General features: G+C 44.8%; 1 protein-coding gene across 3 annotated transcripts in view; it reads right to left on the bottom strand.

Moving 5' to 3' along the window:
- The window catches only part of CHN1 (chimerin 1), a 103,823-nt gene that overhangs the window by 11,456 nt on the left and 68,901 nt on the right, over positions 1-23,466 (bottom strand). For 2 of the 3 annotated variants that reach the window (XM_056348995.1, XM_056348997.1), the window contains 2 exons: positions 20,290-20,367; positions 7,124-7,208 (listed from right to left, as the gene is read on the bottom strand). In XM_056348995.1, coding sequence (XP_056204970.1) covers positions 7,124-7,208; positions 20,290-20,367 — 163 coding nt within the window. The remainder of the gene's footprint in view (positions 1-7,123; positions 7,209-20,289; positions 20,368-23,466) is intronic. The other variant, XM_056348996.1, reaches the window with a different exon arrangement.

The raw sequence follows: 23,466 nt of genomic DNA, 5'->3' as shown, positions 1-23,466 counted from the left end.
CTCTAATGGCATATTGATCTAAGAGTTCAGGTAGGCTGTGACATTACTTCTGTGAGAGGTATTAAATTTAAAACCAGCCTGACAACAGTTTCCTATGATGCCTACGAAAAATGCTTGGTAACGTTTTAGAAACAGCTAATACTGATGCTAGTCCACTGGGCTGAAAGAACAAATAACATGTTCATATTAATGCCTGAGCAGAGCCAAAGATACATGTACATTAATACCGCCCCACGAGCACACATTATAAATATTTGCACAGACTAAAATATACTTAGCTGTTGCTTTTTGTTATGCTGATTTGACTTTAGCCAGTTTTAGCTTTCCTTTCGTTTATGATTTACTGGCTAATATGGCTGCTGATCACGCACCATTAGAACAATACTGTATGCTACATACATCACTCTAATTATATTTTTCAATTATCACAAAGAAAAGGTATGCATTTTGTCACTCTGAGGAGCTAAAAGGTAGATTTACATTACCTGCAAAGAGTTCTGAAAGGCTCTTCAGAGGTTTATGGTAAGCGTGGGAGGGTGGGAAGCGCAGGTCTGCTGTGGTACGTGCCAGGTGGGATAACACCCCTACCTTCGGCATGCCGACATGCAAAGACAACAGGTTCTATGCAGGCACAAAATACCGGCATTGTTACTTTTGCAAGGGTGAAAAGGTTAGAAAGGAATTTGCTCTCATACATCAATCACGAGCTAGTAGCTTTCCTTTAATAATTTAATGCTTTTTTCTGTAGCAGAGGAAGCAATGTTTTCTGTTCCCTCAGATGCAGTGTGTGAACAAGCGTGTGAACGCAGCAACCCCGCTGGCCCTGCGTGCTGCACTTTTTGCTTCCAAGCACAGGGCGGGGGGGTGCTGTGAACGTCTGCCCTCCCCCTCCTCGGCAGAGCTGTTCCAGCCCGGGTGGCCATGCTGATGCTGCTACACTGCCTTACGTGCATGCCATTTGTTAACGTGCAATGCACATCTGGAAGCAACCTTGGTTCCGCCAGAGCCATAAGCCACTTTATTAAGCAGCGCTGCGGCAAAAAATTGCTTCCAAACACACATGTATGCTCCCCCAAGCCTGCTTTCATCCATACTACCACATCATGCACTATAGGGTACATTATTCTTTAGGAAAGAATTTTTAGAGGGCAGCTAGTTACTCGGCAACAAAATTGCCTAATACTACAGAAAAATCAGGGCTTATGAAATTAAAAAAAAGCCCATCGAGCAAGCCAATCTCCCCTTATCCCAAATCAAAAGGATATATATATAGAGATATATATCCGGGCCTCCAAAAGCTTGACACGTTTGATGATGACGGTTTGATTTTATGGAAGTCTTGAAAGATCAAAGTCAGTTTGTTCAAAAACTTCCCTGGCTTCTGGCCACGACACCTGCCTACCTTCTCAACAGCTCCCCTGACGGGCCGCTGGCTTGCTCAAGGCTTCCAGGTCTGTGTGGGCTTGGAGATAAAGCTGCTTTTAGGACTCACAGTTTCAAGAACATATAGCTCCAGAATAGCTTCCCCATGGGAACAGCTCTGAAGCAAGGCTCTGTTGCCTGATTAGCATTTCAAAATTTTGGAGCTCATTCCTTGCAGGAACACCATCAGATCCTGAGCTGGTGGAACAGCCCGTCAGGCAGCACGCATTTCTCCTCCAGCAGCATCACCACCTGCCCGGGGTGGGCAGGGACTGTCCTCCAACCAGTCCTCTTCTCACGGCCCTGACCTCTGTGGCTTTGCTTTGCTCTAGTTCCCTTTTTGGGCTGCCTGTCCGTGTCCTGCATAGTCGGGGAAACTAGCAGATCCTGGGTGCACATCTCAGAAGAAACTTGGATGCATTTTTAAGGTACAAGTGTGAGTAGAATGGGAGCTTATCACGACCGAGGCATGCCAGATACCTCAAGAGCAGACAATACAATGAGCACATCTTGCCTTCCCCTTTGCTGAGCCACATCACTAGACCATCAGCCATTCTTCCAGGCACTAAAAGCATGAGCCCTGTACCTGCAGAACTAATGCCTAAGGATGGGCAGTCCCCTTTGTGTTCTCCTTCATCCTTGACACACCAGTGGAGCAACTCAGGGCTGTCCAACGCCAGGGATTCAATAGCAAGGCAAAACAAAAAAGCAAACGAAATGGGGCAGTTGTATGTTTTTTCAATTGCTGGAGAAAGAAACAGATGAAATGGGGAAATTAAACACTTCAGTGGTAATTCACAAAACAATCCTGCTTTGAGACTGTACTTCAACTTTTCTGAAAACGTACTCCTGGGGCTTACTGTGGTTAGGGCTGGCAGCAATACAGCTTGGCCTCAGCCAGTGGCAGCTGGTTGCCTCCACACTGATAGTTCAGCTGCAACTTTATTTCTACCAGTTCTTTAGAGCAAAGTTATCTACTCCAAGGAAAGCAAAAATAACCGCTACATGGGTGGGAGGCTGAGATAGTTCAGAGCAAATCAAGGCAGCAGAGATGTTGCTTCATGTACAGCCTCAGACAGCGGTGCTGCCTGGTGTTAAAAGGAGCAGCCCAAAATGCTATCAAAAGCATCCAGTGAAATACAGTCCAAAAAATTACCTTTCCTTTAAGACAAGCTAACTGATGCTCTTAAACCAGACTGTTCCAAAAAAAAAAAAAAATCTTCTGATTAAATCACTTAAGGACTATAAGCGAAAGGGTACAGAGGAAGGATGAGATTATACAGTAACTTGAACAGTTCTGATGGGCTGGGAAAGGGGACAGGACATACACAGCAGCTTTAATAGTCTGCTTGTCTACAAGTCTACTTGGGTAGTACACTAACAGCACCATTAATGCCATCCTTTAGTCTCTGAGAACACACACTGTTCTCTGTTAATGCTACTGAGTATTACGTGTTTGCATAATTCATAAAATTAACTCCCTGGTTCATATCTGCAAATTTTCTTTGGATATTGTTATAGTTTCTCTCCTGAAAACATTCTGGGCAATGGGATGAGCCCTGTGAGCATGGAGGAGCCTTATACAGGAGGAATGTAATTAGGAATACATTTTTTTTTTAAGTTCATGCATTGGATTTTGAGCCGGGGTAAACTCTTATGTCTTCATTAGCTTCTGCTCAGTTTCAGTGTTTACACAAGCTGGTGGCATTATAATTTCAAACACTTCTTCAGTCATTTCTACTTATGGCAAAAGCCTGCAGGAAAGCATGTTGGAGATGGAGCACTCTGTCAGAAAAGGCAGATTCCTTGCATACAGATAATCTTCATCTCACAAAAATTTTAAGGGTCTGTGGCTAGGATGCAAAAACTGGAAGCATGACCCTCTGAGGCAGTAGGGCAGATGCCTATTATAAGGACTGATTCTAAGGGAGCAAATCTGTCTTTAAAGAAATTGATGAAATAAAGATCAAATTTGAGAGAATAACATTTAAGGAAAAAGAAATTATTCCTGTTTTGCTGGATATACCTCCAGCGGAAGTCAGACTACAAAGTAAGTCCACCAATTCATTTCCTACATGATCTAAATCTTGGACATCACCCTAAGTCTCAATGCTGAAAGACAAAGTCTTGTCATGTGTGGCAGCTTGCATTAATGCAAAAACCTTTGTAGTCAAGATGACAGCTAGCATCTTACTTCAACCAATAACCACCCTTCAGGTGGCAAACATGGTGCCTACATTTACCCCTCATCTTTACGGAAGGCCACATACTCCTCCTTCTTTGCCTGCCCCAAAACCCGAACAAGGGTAAGCTAGGGAGAATCATCTTCTAGGAGTTAATCATACAGGACTGTACCTGATAAGATACTGAACACACTCAAGGCTGTATTTTGGCAGAGAGGGACACATTCAGTCATGCTGGACTGCAACAAAGCATGAGTCAAGGCAGTTCAAGTTGCTAAGGCATCCTTGCCGGTTGCTATGGCATGTGTGCTGTTATGAATGGTTAGTTCTGGTTTATTATTTTTCAAAGGATTGCCTTAGTTTCTGTAACAAACTAATCTATCAGCCATTAGAAACATGGCTTTTTCCATTAGATGTTTCCATTTCCATTAGAAACATCCACTTTTTCCTCCGGCTCCTCCTCCTTTCTGAAATGGGTGACATTTATCTTTGTTGTCCAGTCTTGGACTGTCCCACACTTATCTTCTTGGATGTTTTTGTGCTTCTGCAAAGAAGAGGATTTTAAATGGTTGAGAATAGCCCATGCAGTAATCCATTTGTATCTGTTAAACTTATCACTTTGGTACAGCAAATACGAGTCCAGACTCCTCTTGAGATGTGCAACTGTTTGCTATAAAAAGCAAATGCTTTAAAAAGTATAAAATTGCATATGATCAGTGCCGTTTCGCTTATAGGTATTTTCAATAAAATGATTATACAGACCACCAAACAGATTTTGTGCGCTTCCCTGGAGTGGCATCAAACCCCATTTGAATGCAAGTGGGCTGCCTCCTGCTAAAAGCTGTAATTTTTTTGAAGTACAAACCCACTCTGAAAAGCAATGGCCTCATGTGGCTCCTTGTTTACTGTGCCTCATTGTTTCCATATTAAAATGGCTCAGTTCAGAAGCAAAATGATTACTTTTTTTTTTTTTTTCCCCTCCTGGAAAGACACCCCCACTCTGAGACCCGCATAAACTCAGCCAAATTCACAGCACTCAAATCTGAGCTCTTCCGCACTGGTACATTAACACTGCTTACACAGGTCCTCGCTATGTGTCTGCACGCCTCTGACTTGCCCAGATTTGTGCAGCCTCTGGCTCTGAGGGCTTGCACAGCCACAGGTGATAGAAGCAGACAGCCACTGCTGAAAGTGAGGCGTAGGCAAGGCAGACTGGGGACCGCCTGAGCCTGTCCTGCCGTCTCCATGTCCACACGGCTCTGCCTGGAGTCCCTCTCCTCTACCCACCTGCTGATGTATATGAAATTTATGCGAACAAAGTCACCTGGGAAGGCCCTAGTTCTCTGTCAGCTATGGCTGAGATGGCTAAAAGCTAGCCTTGCGGTGAGGGCAGGGCAAGTGCAGTGGGTTGGCTGCAACGTGTGCCCCCTTGGGAAAGCCGAACTCTCCTGCTCCTCAACCCCAAGCAAGCCACGCAGGACACACTGCAGCAACCAGATCCACCAGGCTGCAGAAGCGCCGCTCGGCAGCCTCGCCACCACACAGCTCCTCACCTGCTCCTCCTCACACCCTGGCTGATGCTGCTGCACATCAGCAGCTTGCTTGGCTGTGCCCAATGACCCCGAGCCTGAAAAACCTCAGCATCCCCCTGCCCCAACACCTTGCTGACACTTCAGCAAGCAAGTGCATGTATTTTATATTTTAATATAGAAGTAAGATCACAGAAATTACTAGAAGCTACCAACAGCGATATGAAACCTTACACAAGACAGAAAGCTCTAATTATAGTTTCTAAACCTATGAAGTCATCTAATACACATATGTTCCTCTACACTGCAAGGAGCAAAAAGGAGACATACAGTACTTACTACCATCCTCATAAGGAGGAAAGAAAACCAGACTTTGGAAGCCTTTAGAAATTCATAATTTACAAAAATCTGCACAAAACCAGAAAATCAGCTCCACTTCAGTTAAAAAAAAAGGAGGGGGCGGGGCGCAGTACAAAGTCATAAGCACTTCAGGTTTAATTACAAAAGCAATATTATTTGTTCATTCCACAGTGCCACGCAGCATTGCAAGCCTCCACTTGCTTCACAAACTCACTGTTTGTTTTTATTGATTTTCTGGATTAAAGTTACTTAACATAAATCTGAAAAGTAATTTATATTTCTCCTAGATGCCAAAACTGAGGAATCTACCTTAGGTGAGGAAGGAAGATGGCACACTCACTGGCTCATGTGTCATCAAAAAATGACTACTTAAATCAGAAAACGATTCAAGAAGAAAATAAGGCTTCCTCTTTCTCTTCTAGCACTGTACACACTGTGGAAAATCAACAGCAGTAAAAAGTACTAAAAATCTTCATTCATAAGTGAAGGACACGGCTGCAACCCCAAATACTTGGTAGGGGCAAAATACTGCGAAAGGAAACACCATTTTAACATAAACATTTCTTAAAACAGAGCTGTACTCTCCAACACATCCTGGACAGTGCAGAGGCTATTGATAACAACAGAATATTGCATTCAAATAATTATGGGGAAGCATTTTAAAATATTTCAATCCTATTTGGCTATAAATTAAGTTTTACATTATTTTACAGGTCTGTGATAGAAAGCCCTCTTATTTGCTTGAGACAAGACTTCGGAAAGCTTCAGACAGAGCAGATTTTCTTAAATTAGCTTGAAAATACAGTTTCCAGGGCAACATACGCAGGTCTTCATACATCAACATTTCTTTTCATCATTTTTATAAACGTGGTTGCTTGCTAGAATGTCATAAAATACTTTTAAATACAGTAAACTATTTTGATCACTTTGATCCTTTTCTTTTTTTCCTTGGAAAAAGCTGACTGCCCTTTCTTTTCAGAAGAACCATATCAATAAAACCGTCAAACTGTTTTACTTCAGAGGCTTTATCCCAGAAATGCCTGCAGTGACACCCATGCGTAATACATTTCTACCAGCACCTGATTGCTTATGTAACATTTCAGTACGCATCCCTTATTCATCATTCCTTTTCTTCCTTATCGGTTTGCAAGTTGGGGAGACGACTTCGGTCTACAGCACGCTGGGAGTCTGCGGGCTTATACATAAAATTAACCTGAATGCCTGTTCCACCACAACAATGTGAAATTTGCTGATGCCCACCCTGCATATCAAAAACCTCTGTGAGTTTCTCGCACCTACCAACCATACAAGTGGTATAAAAGAAATAAAGCTAACAACGCACCTACCTATTTCCTCCTCCATTCCAAAAAGGGGGAAAAAAATAAACCCCTCAATGATGGTTATCGTTTCCCCCCCGTGAAGGCTCAAGAGGTACTCTGCGTCACTGCAGTGACATTACTGAAACAAGTACCTGAAACCACGAGCAGCAGAGCGGGTATGTTTCCTTCTTTGATTTTAACAGGGGCCAGATGGGACCCTCGCCACACGGCGTTACGGTGGAGCAGGCAGCACATTAAACAGTTGCAACATTAGGACTGTCTTAGGAAAAGAATACTGAACGACTGTTACCTGCACATTTTACTCCCTGAGCAATGAGGCCCCACATAAAGTTGGCGCAGTATTCACACCAGTGCGGGCCCCTGAACGTGTGCACCTGGAAGACAGTAGCAGAAAGGCAAGTTACAGAAAGCGACCCAACTGTTTCACAGACAGCAATAGCAATGTGTCTAAACAAGGCAGCATTCTTCTTCTTCGAAGGCACCACATGCAGCCACTGGAAGCGTCCCTTTGTCACCACAGGAAGGGAAGAAGGAAACCTAAGAAATATTTAACTGCCAAGATTTTTGCAGACCTATGGGATAACAGGAGCTCTCCGTTCCAAGCCAACCAGAGCAGCAGAACCGGGTCTGTGGGGGTCTGCCCCCAGACCCTGTGGGGCAGAGGAGCAATGGCAGGTTGCAGCCCTTCTCCTGCCTCTCGGCATCCCTCCATCTGGGCAGGATTTTAGCTACGAGGTGAAGTTTTTGCAGCGGCCGTGCAAGAGCTCACCTCTCAATTTAAAACAGCTTCTCCTTTGCCCTTCCCTCCATAAGGTGCTGTGTGAAACGCGTGGGGGGCTGCAAGATTTCGCCTTTGGCAGAAGGAGTCCTGCCAGGCAAAAATACCAGTGCTTCACAGAAATACTCCACGCTCGCTTAGGGACTTTCCAGTTTAGAATAACTCTAAAAGGAAATTAATTCTCTTCAAACTAATGCTTCATATTGAAAATCCAAACGATTCTAGTAAATGGAAAAAAGAATCCACTGAACCAGGAAAAAATTCAAAGCTAAAGAAGAAAATAACCCAATGCTGCTTTCAATCCCGTCTCACACGCTTGTTACAAATCCTGCAGCCACCATTGGCTGCTTCTGATTTTATTCTGGTAAAGTTCCTGCTGTAGGAAACCACAGGATTCTTTACAGAGAAAACCACTGCCTCCTCAACCAGCATAGCAGGCTTCCAGCCTCTCCTCAGAACAGACAGGCTGACAAAAAACCCAGGAACCGAAGATCATGAAGAAATGAAATTTGCAGTGAAATGCAGTAGCAGTGCTTTAGGCTGAAGTGTCTTGGTCCCCCAGCACGGCTGGGTGGTGATCGGAGCGGGCAGCACCCGCAGGCCCGCGCTGCCCGGCGCCCACGCAGGGCTCGGCTCAACACCAGCAGCACGCCATGCGGCCTGGCCGAGGCGGCGAGCACTCCCTGCCCCACCAGTGTCAGCGGCAGCTGGATTCCAGTGACAAGTGACAACCCAGAGCAGCGCTGAGCAGTTCAGACCACATTTGGCTACGGGGAGGTCTGGGGCCTCCCAGGCACCTGCTGCCCATGAGGCAGCAGTAAGGTGGATCGCTGTGTTGGTTGGGAAAGTTACTCCTGAAGTCACCAAGGAATTCATGTGTGTGTCCGTGCTAAACTCGGCTTATCATCACCTCCAGCCCTGCACTGCTGAGCACCTCTGAGGGAAGCGTAATGGCGCACAGTGCCACACTCCCCGGTGCCGGCACAGGCTGCCGCCCGCCCGCCACACCAGCTGCCATCCTTTGGAAGGTGCGATGTGCTTCCCGAGCCCCCTTCTCCCCCCAGCTCCAGCTGACTTCTCTACAAAGCAAACTGACACGACTGTCAGCAGCTGTGATCTCCATTTTCTTTTTTCCTCTCACCACAAAGAGATTTTTCACACCTTCTTCTCTGTTACCCACCTGCACTACCCACATCCTCCTGGCTTTCTTCCACAGCCTGGTGTTTTTTTCCCAGGTCTTTGGCAGTGTTCCCTTCCCAGAATAAGCACATTCTAATATCCTCAAGCAAGACACTGTGCTTTAATGCCTGCAGGACTAACAGAACTTTTCCAGGTGGAAAATAAAAGCTTCCTTTCAGTCACCATCTTTTGCCTTTGGTCAAAGGAACGTTCCCCTCAAACAACACTTATTTAAAATATTTCCCAAAATTCCTGTTGAGGAAAATTGAAACAAAAGTGACAGGTCAAAAGTTTGAGCAATAAATAATCTTTTTTTTTTTTTTCAGAATTCTTTTCAGTTTTTTAAGAGGGTTGGGGTTTTTTTGGGTTGGTTTTTTTTTTTTGGTGGGTTGGTTTGTTTGTTTCTTAGTATTTCTGATTGTACAGGAGGGAGGAATTTTGTCTTGTTCCTTGAAATGCTGGCATTTTAACTTCTTTCTTTAGGCAGAACAAGAACAAATTCTGACACATTCATATTTCTTGCTAAATAAAAAGAACAATACTATCCTGTGCCTCTCTGCTTGCTGATTTCAATGCATCAAATTCGCTGAACATGCCATTTGCTGAAGCATGTCTAATTCTTTCCCTGGGTGCTGGGGTCCTATCCTGCCCTCTCCAGAGGCACCTCCAGCGCTGATACTCACCAAACCTCAGCTGCTCAATCCCTAACTGGCTGTTGTTTCAGCGGTGAACATCCCTCCTGCTTAGTATCTTGCTCCGCATGTTTCCACCTCCTCCTGACTCTCCCTAGGAACTATTCTGCAGGGTCTGCCACATCCCCTATCTGCCATTCCAACCTTTTGCCTCCCTTCATTTTTATTTTTATTTTATTATGATGATTTTTTTTTAACGACCCCAGTTTCTCTTATGTTTCCAATAACTATTATTCATCTAGACACAAGAAAACCCCCAACCTTTCCACTACAGCCAGTTCTCCTGACGTTATCCTGGCTCTCAGCTCGCTCATCAGAGAAGTTTACATGACTCATCATCAACTTAAAAATGACAAGGACAGAATAGATTTTCCTCTTCCCTACCAACACTGCATGTATTGGTCACCCTTCACAAGGCCAAGACTGACTTTGCCCTTCAGGATCATTGTCTCAGCATCATTAGCATCATTCTCTCATCCCATGCATCCAGGCTTCATCCAAATACTGAAATGCCTTTCCGTATCATCAACTAAGAAATTAAGTGCTCCGTTAGAAGATTTATCCAGAGCTTGCTCAGCTTTACACTGCTGCATCCAAATTACTCTTTCTTACCCGTTATTCTGATTGCAAACTCAAAACAAACTACAAGGCGAGGAGAGGTTTTTCTATGTTCCATAATGCTCTACCTTGCTCCGCCCATTATTGGACATGCCATCGGGAGGTTAATATTGCCACAGAACTAGGAGGCTCAAAGGCCGTAACGTCTTTCCGTCCCCGGTGTACCCAACCCTGCAGGATCAGCTCTGAAGCCTCCTGTGGGGTTTCCAAGCGGTGCTGTCTTCTCCCAGAGCTCAGTGGTGCTGGAGCGTTAATCTTCCCACTACCACGGAGCGGAACTGGACGTCTAACCCTGTGCTGGTCTGAATACACACCATCTCTGGAAATTAAATCAGACACAGTAAGTGATGCCAGAAAATAGCAGAAAATTGGTCTTCTGAGGTCGGAACAGCCTCTAATCCTGTTTCATCCTGCAGAGTGGGGCCTGGCAGCATGCTAAAAAGAAACACGTTTGCATCCCTTTGCTAGTTCAAGAGCCAACACCTGCAAATACTGCATTTATTACATGACATTGTTTAATACAGCATTCTGATTTTTATATTTAATTCCCCATTCTAAAAATCTGCCAAGCGACCTGCTTGTTTTCAGAACTGCAGCAAGCTTTCCAGAAAAATTTCTAAAAACACACCCAGCAGAGTCCCAGAGATCCTGACTTAAATTACAAGGGGATTCTTTCCCCTTATAAAAAGAGCATCTGCCATATGCAGATTTTACTGTCTTATAAAATGTGAAAGAGCAGGATTGCCAACTGTGGCTTTATATCTCCCAATCCTTCCATTCTCACTCCCGCCCAAAACATCTTTTTCTCTCTCTTTCCATAAGGCTTCAACTGCGAGTGATTTTGTAAGAATGTGGAAAATGGGTGAGTGGGAGAGCAAGATAAACTGGCTTTAATCTCAGTTTGTAAAATTCCAGGGGGAATAATAAATTTAAAAGAAAAATCTAGGTGATCTTAAAGGAAAATATCTGCTTCAAAACCTAGATAAAATCTTAGGATTTTATCCTAAGGTAAAATCCTAAAAATTACTAAGCTGTCCTGCAAGTCTGAGGTAAGAGGAGAGCCTGATGTTGAGCTTACAACTAGACATTTCTATTTCGAACTCTCCTGCAACATCAGCAAGGTACAATAAACATTTAATTACTGTGACCTTACATAGGAGGACAGTTTTTTTGCTTAGGCTTGAAGGCATTTTCTTATCCACAGGGCAAAATAGCTTAACTCCTGAGGTTAATAAGTGTTATAGAATTTAATTTATTTTTGGTTTGCATTTAATTAAATTATTTCTTAGAAAAAGAGACAAAGTTTTAGGAGAAGCAAATAAAAAACAACCCGGAGGCTCTGACAACAGATTATACCACAAGCTGTGAAATTCTTCAAGCAGATCTCTCACCATTATTTCTCAGGCTCTATAAAGGTCACTGTTGAAGTTAGTTACCCATGTACCTTCAAACCACACTTATTTTTTACACTTTTGGTATTTTTTCCTAGGTAGTTGTTCAGCTAGCCTTGATTGCTATCTGAAAACCAAGAATGAGACAGCAGATAATTAGTATTCTTAACTGGGAGCTTACAACATATCCCTTGTCAAGGCAGGGAGGAAGGGAATGAGGAAATACCAGCAAAGTGCTGTGCAAACGCAGTATGAGAGAACACGATGATCAGAAGAGCTTTAGCAAAGCTGCTGCTGGGAAGAAAGCAGGGCTGGATCTGACAAACTATGGTTATGCAAAATCAACACCAAACACAGAAAACTGAAGTCTTTGTGACAGTATATAAAATACCCTTCCTTTGTTGAGAGGCTGCTGCCGTGCTCCTTCTGAATGCCCGCTCCATCAGGACCCTGCTGCACACAGAGTACCTCTTCCACAGCCCTCCCCACTGAACTGCCGGTGAGAATAACAGGTTTTGGAAAATCCAGGCATTACTCTCTGTGTTGGGATGAAATGCATCAACTTGAAAAAGGATGAAAAACAACATTGTTGACCTACCCTCTCGGGCTCCCAGAGTCCTACACTCTGAGTAAAAGCTGTGTTGGCACTCGGAGAGGAGACCAAGCTGACCAAGGACTGAATAAATGGCAAACACCCAAGCATTTGTCCCACACGATGCTCTGAAGGTACAGTTCTGCTGGCTACACTGTCTTTCAGACCAATTTCCAAGGACGATGGGACACTGCTGATGAAGGCTGTCAGCTCAGTGGTCCTAGCTGATGTGCAATTTCATCAACTGAATTCTGCCTATTGGGACTCCACCAAGCTTTCAATTGGATATGGGAGGCATCATAAGTCCCAATTAAAACAATGAACTCAGCCTGTATTATTAATGTCTGTCTTCCCTGTCGCAGCTGATTTTTATCAGTCACTGAACGTACCCGTGTTTGCACCCAACAGGCATGCCCTTTTCATCCATTCCTGGCCCGGGCACAGATTGCCTAGCTGTGCAAGGTACAAGAGAGATATCAGCGAGAAGGTCAATCGACTCAACTATTTGTTCGGGCAATGCTTCAATTTAATCCTTGCATATATTATGAAGATTAGACAGCGCCTCTAAAACAAGGGTCTCCAGCGCTCCCAGTATGCCAGCACATGATACTCCTCCTGTGAGGCAAATATTGCTGCTGCTGAGTAATCTGAGAAGTGAAAAGACTGCCATGACAACCCACACAGCAGATCTATATCTGCACGATAATTGCTTTCATCCAAAGATGTAACAGAAATGAAAGTAACTGAGACCATTGGAACATACCTTCTCCAAAACCAGAGCTGATTTTGCCTGGAGCAGAGGGGTATTAACTGTGGGGACCCAGCCCGGGATCGTGCAGCCACTCTGCCCAGCAGTGCTGGAGAGGAGAGATGCTGGCTGAACGCTGCAGCATTCAGAGTGTGGAGTATGAACAGCATCGTTATCGCCAGCGGGTACACCAACACGCACGTTGAGTGGGCAAACCTCCCTCCAGGTCCTCACCCACTTGGAGCCTGAAGCACTGACATGTCTTGTTTATTCTCTGGTTTGCACTGATCATGTCAGCAGAGATGGGAACAACTGGAAACTGTGGTTAGGTCATGCTCTATAAGAGCCAAAGCGAAAAACTGGAAAATAGCATGTTGGTGTCTTTTTCTGCTTGAAAATTCAATGAAAATGGCCACCCTTCTTTCAGGATGGAATAGTAGATTCTCTTTAAATTGGTATCTGGAAACTGGAACATAGCTCATTTTATTCCAAGCCCAAGTTAGATACCTGTGTCTATGCAAAAAATTGTGGAACTAGAGGTGAAACTTGAATAAAATCCTTAGAATTAAAACTGTATATATATGCATACCATATACACTATATGTAATGATGTAAATAGAATACAAAACCCTAAGAGATTACTAAAGAAATGTTTTTGCAGTGATGCTAAGGCTAATTTGGAGGAAGAGTTGTTGATGATGAGAGAGCATGCACTATGTGCTTCTTGAGGCAAGCTCCCAGTCCTCCCCAGCAGAGCACTTCACCACAGACATGAACTGGTCTGCTCCTGGGGCTGTGCCCATGGACAACTCACAGGATCCACATCTGTGGATTAATAAAACTACTAGTGTGGTGGGAAGGAATTACAGCTTAAATAAATGAAGGATTTAGGAAAAAAAAAAAAAAAAAAAAAAGTTGCTTGTTTGGTTGGTTTTGTTTTCAACAGAGGCAAAACTTGAATGCAGGGACTAGCACTAAGAAACCAGAAAGGGTTAAATAATATTGTGCTATTTGGAATCTGCTTTGGCAGAGCCCTGGCTTTCCCAAAAAAGTAAAAGCTACATTAAATAAATACCTTAGGAGACTAAAATCCATCAACACCTAAAAGCGTTTCTGGCTATAACTGTTTCTTATAATACATTATGAGTTTCAGAAGCAACAACATCGAGCTGATGAGGTCTTCTCAGAAGTTTTGTCTAAGTTTTTCCTCCAGTTTTGTTCTCCAGCTATTCTCCCTGCCTTTGAACAGTTTTTTCCCTCAAGTACTAGGATTCCAGAAGAAACATCAAATTTCCTGAGGTTTTCTTATCTGTGAAAACGTGCAGAGACTCTCTCCAGGGACTGTGCTAGAGGTACCCAGCTCTTTCTGAATATTCATTTGAGTGCAGTGACTCACTTAAAGATGTTTTGAAAATATGTTCAGTGCCAGGTCCATACCTAACAAAAAAGAAAAATACAAAAAAATCAGCATCCTCTTCTCAGTGGAGCTAGACCAGTTTACCCTAAATCGGCTTCTGCCCCAGTTTTCAGAAGATCAGAAATAGAAATGAGTTCATGTTAGAAGTCACAGTAAAATGGCTCTGCTTAATATAGTAAGAGTTTGTTATGGTTTCTGGTCTTTTCTTCTTCTGCAGCATTTCTTCTGCACTTTCCATCTCCCCGTTTCTCAGTGTTTAGGCATGGCTTTGCTGAGCAGCTTGTTAGAATAGTAAGATTTGGCATGGAAGTGATTTGCTATGACTTTTTACACTAGCAAAGCACCTAGCACAGATGCAATTACACCAGTGAAATCTGGGCCAGGGCCAGGTTAGCTTACTTGTTTCAAAGCAGCAGTACAGATTTTGCCGGCAGAGTAACCCTTGTTAAAATCAGCAGTCTCTCCATTAAAGTGATGCTTGAGTCTGTCTCTAACAGCAAAGCCTTTCCAGTAGAGACTGGTCCTCACTTGAGACCTCACTTTTTGCACACATTGAAAGCTATATTCTACCCCCAGTTACTTCTGTCCCTGCTCCGGAACTCCCCACCCAGCCTTTCAAATGGGTCACCCTCAAAGGGAAAGCCAGGACGCTGCTTCAGTCGAGGAGGGAGATGAGGAATCTCAACAAACAAGACTCATCAGCATCTCTGCTGACTCTGCTTAACCATGGAAAAACATCTCTCCTCTCTGGCAGAAATGTTGGCTTGAAAGGGAATTACGTTCTGAATGTTCACAGATTCACCAAGCAGCCTTGCAACTGTTACTTATTACAATTAATTGACTATGCCGTCTCAGGCATTAGTAAGATAGTGACTAAGAAACAGCACGACAATAGCAAATACTACACAGCAAGATGGTGAAAACAAAAATAGTCTTCTGGAGACATATCTATTTTGTGAAGAGCAAGTGAGAAATGAGACAATATCCTTGGGAAAATGATGCACAGAAACACAGATTTCAGTCCAGCTCTGATAGGCACGGACACCTTCTTGCTTCAGTGAAGCACCACAGCACTAATCTAGGCAGAAGAGTGGTTTTACGCCTCGGACTATTGCAGTTACAAAACACCTGCAGAGCATTCTGCTGGCTCAAGGCATCAGGAGCCAGAGGTGTCTGAAGGAATACCTATAACCAGCCAAGGGAACTAAACATTCCCCCCAGGGCCCATGAGTCACAAAAGCTGGAGGGGAGCGAAGACCTTTGAGGTGTTTTTCCAGGCTTATTTTAAATTTGCCAAGTGATGAGGAGGTTATTGCACTGACTAACACGTTTCACTACCCAGGAGATTTCTTGCTGTTAATCTCAGATTTTCCCTTTCCTCCTCCTTTTAAGATAACATCCCATAACTCCCAGCTAACACTCCTCTTCCATGACTGCCCTCCTTGCCACTAACATTTTTCAAGCATAGTTCTAATGGCTTTTCCATCCCCACACAACAGCAGGCAAAGGAGTGAGTGCCCAAAGCACAGCACCAGGTGGGGAGGAGGTGCAGATGATGTTCCATGTCAGCTGGGGATGGACTCAGGGCAGAAGGTACCTCATTAGGTGTATCTTTTTTTTTTTTTTTTTTTTTTTTTTTTTTAAGAGCAATCTATGGAATGTAAGGGGTGAGACAGAGAGATGAAGAGATGCAGAAAGGGAAAGTCCAGAAGACTGAGCCAGGGGCATCCTGTATATTCAGTACCCTAATAAAAACTGCCTCACCAGAGAGAGACGATGGGGTAACCTTAAACCCAACTTGGATTCCCCTGCTGTGCAAGTCCTTTGGCCTAAAGCCCACCTCACACGTCCCAACCCAAAGCTCCCCCTGCCCCGTCTTTCTCTCCATAACCCGGAACGTTTCAATTCACAGGCACCTTGACACAGGCCACTCTCCCCCTCAAATGTGAGGTTCCTGCTGTTGCCTGAAGCTCCTCCTTCACCTGCCTGCCCAGGAGATGCTTCCTCCCCTTAAAATTATTGAATGGATCAGGTATCAGCAAGGTAGGACATCATATTTTAAGTTATAACCTGTCACAGTTACTGCATTTTGGGGACCAGATAAGCAAATGGGATATTTATAAGGGCCAGAAAAAAAGCATTCTTATTGGTAGAGTCCACCTGGAGAATACATTTATGGGAACGATTATGTATAAATCTACTCTGTCTGCTTCTATGAAATGTTACAGAACTTTCCCCTATGATAAAGCTTCTTTTTGTAAAAAAATAAAACCAATAGCTTCAGCTACACTCCTTGTCAGCACTTCAGAGCACCCCACAGATCTCTCACAGCTTCCAAATAGAAGATGCTATTGTTCATCTACACTGGGTGGAAGAATGAACTTGATATCCACCAAGCACATGTGTCCCTACAGATACGTGTGTACCCGGGAGCATGGGGAGATTTATTCCCCCAAATGGGTAAGAAACTAAAAGAGAGGAAAAGCATTTCTGTGAAGAAAGGTAGGACTAAAATTTTGAGGATGCTGAAGTGAATACCCTGATTTGGACTGATGATTCATTTTACAAGAGACGTCATTCAGTGTGCTGGATTTCAGAAAAGCAGAGTATACGGAGGGAAAGGAAAAGAAATCAAATATGCAAATAGACAGATCCAATCAAGTCACACTCTCGCTCCTAGCTCATCTTCAAATCCCATTAGTCAATTAGAGCCAAATAAAATGGTGCCAAACAATGCAGATCTCTTTTAGCTGATACGTTTGAATTAATAAAAAATTAATCTTTTATATAGATTTATAGTCAACACAGAAATATTAGTTGAAAACTTTTTCTAAATTAGAAAAAGCCCAAATACACTTAAAAAAATAAAGTATTTTTAATACCTAGCTTTCACCCTGAGGAACATGCATTAAAAACTCAGTCTGATCCGACATTTATAAATCATCATCCCTTTCTTTGCTTGTGAAGATTAATTTAAGAGAATTCAGCCACTCTGTATTTGCACTTGAGATGTGCTCACAAGAGACCAGACCTCCCCCGTTATGGACCCATAGAACATTATGGGCCAGCTCTGCCTGCAGAGCTCCCCATCACCCCAGCTAGCCAGCCTTCTCATGTCAGGCAGGAGACAACTCACATTCCAGCAGATTTAAGTAAGATTAAAACCTTTCAAAACCCAGCCGTGTCAGCACTCCTAGCAGAACTGTCTTTACGCTCTTCTTTCAAATAACCCTCAGAACAAAACACAGGTTAACACATTTATTCAGGAAACCTCTTGACGATTTCAGAGTTAAAAGCAGCGTTGGTGTTCACCCCATCCCTAGGCACCTGCGCTCCTGTGAGGACCACCGCTACACTGCTCCTCTGCCCTGTGTTCCTCTACCTGAGCTTTGCTGGAGGCAACAGTCAGAGGGTTCAAACTCCATCTGCATCCTCACCCACCCATCCCGCAGGGCCAGGAGGTGCAGGGCCAGATGGAGAATTGATGTCTCCCAACCTGTGGCCAAGCCTCTCAGGCATCTGCTAACCCCAGCCTGCCTCTGGAGCGGCTGCTGTTGTCTCTTCCCTTCTCCAAGACAACGGTGCTAGTTGCTGTGCATTAATGATTCTCCACTTCTCCTCCCTCTGCTGGGATGTTACAGCATTTCCAGTATAAAAGGATTTCTGAAACCACTTCACTTCTACGACTAGCGATGTGACTGATCAAAGGGTTAGGGCCCCTGTCTGTTGCCTCATGCCTGCATAACGAAGACAAGATTAGCTGCAGAAGTACAAAGCAGTGTGTGTCCTTTTTGCTGGTGGAGCCTCTGGGGCCAGCAGTCACTGTTGGTTGGCTGAACCATATAAATTTATTTCATTTCTGGGCTGTTTTTTCTCGTTTTGTTTCAAAAGCCTAGGTTCAAGACTCTGGGCCTGACATTTCCTTCCTTCCCACACGGGTGGCACATTTGCTGCTTGGCAGGCAACCTAGGAGACTTTTGCAGTCATTTTAAATGATGACGTTTATACATCTGACAAGAAAAATTTGACAGATGCAAGGAATGATAAAGGAGAGAAGTGCACAAGCTAACGATGCCCAATCATTTCAGATCCAATACACAATAATTACAAAAGGCTTATGGTTATTTTTTTTACAAATGGGACAGTGGCCACATTTAGAGCTCATCAACGCCAGCAGCATTCCTTCAGCGGGTAGGCTGGTTGCTGCACACCCTGTAAGGGGTAAGGGGTTTGTTCCCTTCTTTTTTGTAGCAAAAATAATCTGTATAAGGTGACTCCCTTTCACTGACTTGAGAAAAGCATTACTTCTCAAGGTAGATTCTTCTGGTAACTGCATGTATACAGGAACTACAGTACAACTGTTATAAAGAAAACAATCTGTGTGGAAAGTTTGTGCTGTAGCTATGACCTTGGATCAGACACACAGTTTGGTTTTGAAAAAAGACCGTTAAATTCACAGCTTCCAAACTTTCCAGAAACGGTTTCTGGAACAAAACCAAATAAACTAACCCAAACAAATGAAAATTAGATTATCAGATTATTTTCAAAACAGATGTGTCTCACGCGGTTAAAAGAAAGCAACTAAGGAATACAGATGTGCACAAAGTTAAATATGTATTATCCTACATACACTGTAATACATGAAAAAATTGGCATATGCAAGAATTCTCTTTGAACCCTAAGGAACAAATTAAAGTTGCAAGATATTTCAGATCTCTACAACACCTCAAGAGCCTGTGAAAAAATGCTCTGTTTAGCCGATAGCTGGTAGGACTGTTTTATGCCAAGCGCTCATATTAAACACTTTTTAATGTAACATTTTGTACATGATTTTCAAATTTGTGCTTTATTGAAGAACTCAAGTCAAACAAAACATCCTGACAATAGAAAGTTCCCAATTTTAGTGATTATCTGAACTCAAAAGCCAGAAGTTGGTTTAAATAAGATCCAGTGGACGACAGGTGAATATACATATCTGCATGCGTGTATCACATCACACATGCACACAAATGTGATGGAAATCAAAACTGAAAATAAGAGGCAATTAACAGATGCTTGTCACCACATGACTGTGTTATATTAACAATCTCCCCTTCTCCTAAAATAAATAAAAGCAAAATCTATATGGGGGAAAAGAACACGTATTAAAGATAAAATCTGGGCTTTGGGTACTATACGTGAAGTCTGTACCATCATCTACAGGAGTTCAGTATCACGTCAACTCACTTAGTCCTACAGATGATGACTGCCTATTATGCACTGCATTTGACTGCCAGAAGGTTAAATTACTAAATCCTTACTGGACACTTAGGACAGATACAGGCATAAAACATGCTTATGCTATACTGACATCTGTCTCTGTTACCAAACAGCATTGTTTATTTTAAATAATGAAACGAATAATTAGAAGCTATAGAGAAGTAAATTTTATTAAAACACCAGGTAGTTGCTAATGCCAGCAGCTCCAACAGCCCCACTGTATAAGCCATGCTGCTTTCAACACACTCGATTCATTAACACAGAAGAAAAGCCAGAAACGAAAGGAAATGCAGACCATCTGCTCCATCCAGATGCAGGAGAACATGCCTCTTACCTCCAAAGCTATTCATCAGCGACCAACTGAGATAAGATCAATTTAATCCTCTAACCACAGATCTAAAAGATTTTCCAGCATCATGTCATCATAAGTAAGACGGAACTACGTTCATTTGGATGGAAAGAAAACTTTGCCAGTTTTTCCCACCTTTAGCATCCCTCTCCTATAAAGCAACTCTGAATAAAAGAGAGAATCTTGATGCGGCAGATACTACTGGAACAAACACATGCACACATGCAGCCACCAACAAAATCCTTGTTCTTCTGCTGCTATGTTCTAAAGATGTCCAACTGCTTTAACTGGCAGTGAGATTTAGGCAAGCGTTTAAGTTCCCAGAAAGTCACAGCCTGCATATATATTCCCTCCTTGCACTACTGGACCATTCTGAAATAAAACCTCCAGCCCCCGTGCCTGCAAGAGAAAGGCAGCAGCACAATTTCTTACCTTGAAGTTATGAATCTTCTCGTATTTTGGAATGTGTTCATTTTCTTTCAGCGTTGCTCTTCTGACAAGCGATGTCAACTGTGAATAAGCAAAGAGTTTAAGAGGTTGCCAGATCGTCACAGGTGACTTCCGAGTACCCAGTTTCATCCCCAAGGCTGCTATCAACAGATCTTGCTGGCGGCTCTCCCGCTTGGCGCCGCGCACCGCCGCCCTGCTCGCTCTGTGCCCCGCGCAGGACTCCTTGGACGGCATGCTGGAGCTGACGGGGAGGAGGAGCAGCGGCCCCCCGGCCCGACCCGCGCCCTGCCTAGATCACACCCGCTTCCAGACACCCAGAAGGACCATTTCGGGCACTAAGCGGCCGGGGCGGCCGGCGCGGCCATGGCGGGGCACTGGCGCTCGGCGCGGCTGGCCCGGCGGGGCGGGCCGCCCTCGGTGCGGGGCGCGGGGGCTCGGGCCTGCCGGCGGGCGCGAACAGCAGCCAGCGGCGGGAGGGGGCAGCCCGCAGCCGCTCCCTCCATCGGCGGCCGGCGGCGGCGACCGGCGCCCTCTTCCCTCCCCTGCCCGCCTCGGGGGGCGAGGCTGCGCGGCGCGGGGCGAGGCGGCACCGCCCCCGGGGCGGGGGCCGGGCGGGGGCCGGGCGGGGGCGGCCGCGGCCAGCGCAGCCTCGGCGGGGCGGGCAGCGCGGCTGGGCCCGGGGGAGGCGGCCGCGGGAGGGCTGCGGGCGGGGGCGGCTCAGGCGCCGGCACGAAATGGCACCTCGGCGCCCTTCGGGGGTGCGGGGCGAGCCGGGGCATCCGCGGGTGGGCGCGGCGAGCGGCAGCCTCAGGGGCCGCGGCAGAAAGCGGCGCGCCCGGCCCCCCGCCCCGTCTGGCACGAGTCGGGCACCGGGGGGTACGGCTGGGAGCCGCTCGGGTCGGGCACCGGCGGGTACGGCAAGGCTGGGAGCAGTTAACGCGACTGAGTTGGTGCTCATCGCTCTGCCCTGAAGGTGACATTTTTCAATGCCTGTCGTGTAAAAGGGGGCTCGTCAAACTCACATCACGTAACAGCCTCTTCCAGTAGGGATGCGAACACACATGCCGCCCGCCGTTCGTTGCACCACCCCGACCTCAACACCGATCGCTGCGGTGCCTCTCTTTAGGAACTCACCAAGGTTAACAGAAGGTGAATGACCCATGGCCTCAAATAGGGCTGAAAGCCCCAGTTTGGATGGGTGCCAGCGACGACAAAGTGCACATAGGGCCATCTGGTCCTCACTAGCCACCCCCCAAACCAGGCGAAGCACTACGTCACACAACCATTACAGCCTTGAACCCACTGCCACAACAGGCTCCCAACTGCCGGGGCAGCCCATGCCACATCCACCTGGATGGAGCCGTGCAGCGGGGCAGCCCCACTCTGGGAGGCTCTCCTTCAGCTGCACACTGACAGCCGGGAGGGGACACCACCACGGCCGCTCAACTCCTGCCCTTTTTGTTGCAGTGCTCTCCAGGCATCAGTGAACAGCCTTTGTCAGAGACAGCAAAATCAGACCTTTGCTCTGACTAGCTATGGCAGTGATTTACACCATGGGGCTGACCCCCAGCCTGACACCCAGGGTGCAAGAGGACCCTTCCTCCTGCCTGTGCTGCTAGCCACAGCGCAGCTCCCCCTTCCCTTGCCACAAGCTGCAACACCACAACTGCTCTCGCCTTCTGCAGCAAAGGTATTTTTATCTCTCATGACTCAGTAACAACCAAAGACAAGCACAGTTTGTCACACAGCCTTCTGGGTGGAATCAGTATGTGTTTTGCAGTGGATCCCAGCATTACAGTTTAGCTCAATCCTGCCGATGTAGCTGAGGGTAATGCTCTCCGTGAGCCTCTCCTCTGCTTGCATGGCCACCAGGATCTTCTTTACCAGTTTTAGAAATCTGCTGAGTTTCAGCATAGGGTCAGGTTGCAGAGATTAAGGATCAACATATATGTCTCACCAACCGCTAATCTGAAATGCAAGTTAATAGCTAATAACCGAAACACTGGCTAAAGATCACAGAGGATGAAGCTGTCAGGCTTTAGTGGCTCATCTAGGGGTCTTAGCTGGCTCAGTTCCCACTTTCAATACAAACAGGAGGCTGGTTGATCCATCCTATTGAGAAATAACTTTTCCAACGGCTACCTCAGTCTGCCTGTCTTGCTTTTAACCATTCATTTCTGCTGCAGGTGAATAAATGACCCTTGTGTTTTTCTGCACATCCTCCTAAGTGTAACACTGCACCACTATAGGAGTTGAAGAAAAATGAGGTGAGGGTAAGAGTGGCAAAATCTGACCACCTCATCTATGTGAAGTGTGAGAAAAAGTAGGGACTTGGGAGGAGGAAGTGGACAGGCCTTTGAGCTCATTCTCTCCTTTCTTTCTAGCTAAAGCCACTTCACAGTTTCATTCCCAAGAACTACATCAGGTAAAAGTCCTCATGGAACAAGGTGGACTTAAACCTGCCCCAGAGGAGTCACCCTCTCCCAACAGCTTTGAGTGACAATTGGCTCAGGAAACAAATTGTGGAGATCTGGAAACACGGTTTTGTTACAGCTTCCTTGGAAACCAAGATCCTTCTTATTAAAGGGAAAAAATAAATCGCCAAAACTTCATATTAGAAGATAAAATATTTGAACATTGAATCTGTTGGAAATAAATAACCCAGTGATTTTCAAGACTACATTTACTATCAGACTCAACCTTTATAATTTTGTATAATTCCACTTAAGAGGCAAGATAAAGCATTCTGACTTTTCCTTTCAATCGTTGGTAGAGCACCTATTTGGCTTTTGACTTACTTATCCCTTAATTGTTAGCTTCTCTTTTTCCTAATTCTGAAGAACTGATTTATTTTCAATGGCACTTTAGAGTCACATTAGTAGAAACTGATCTCTGGATCCCAGAAAATTAAATCTTAAAAATGCCAATGAAAAGGTAAGCCAAACTACCCAACAGGGAAAGGTCCTATCTCATCGCTGTAATTATGAAAAAGCATTATAATCTGTAAAGCAGTTATAAGATTATGAATTTTAATTCTAACGTTATTTTGTTACAGTAATCTCAGACCGCTTGTTGGTTTTACATAAATCAGCTTCCCATTGTTCAGTGTAAAGCATTTTCTGCTGTTTACAAATACAGGAAAACAGCAGGCTCACCTAC

The sequence above is a fragment of the Falco biarmicus genome, chromosome 8 (assembly GCF_023638135.1).
Source record: "Falco biarmicus isolate bFalBia1 chromosome 8, bFalBia1.pri, whole genome shotgun sequence".
Taxonomy (NCBI): Eukaryota; Metazoa; Chordata; class Aves; order Falconiformes; family Falconidae; genus Falco; species Falco biarmicus.
This window is presented reverse-complemented; position numbering and strand designations above follow the sequence as displayed.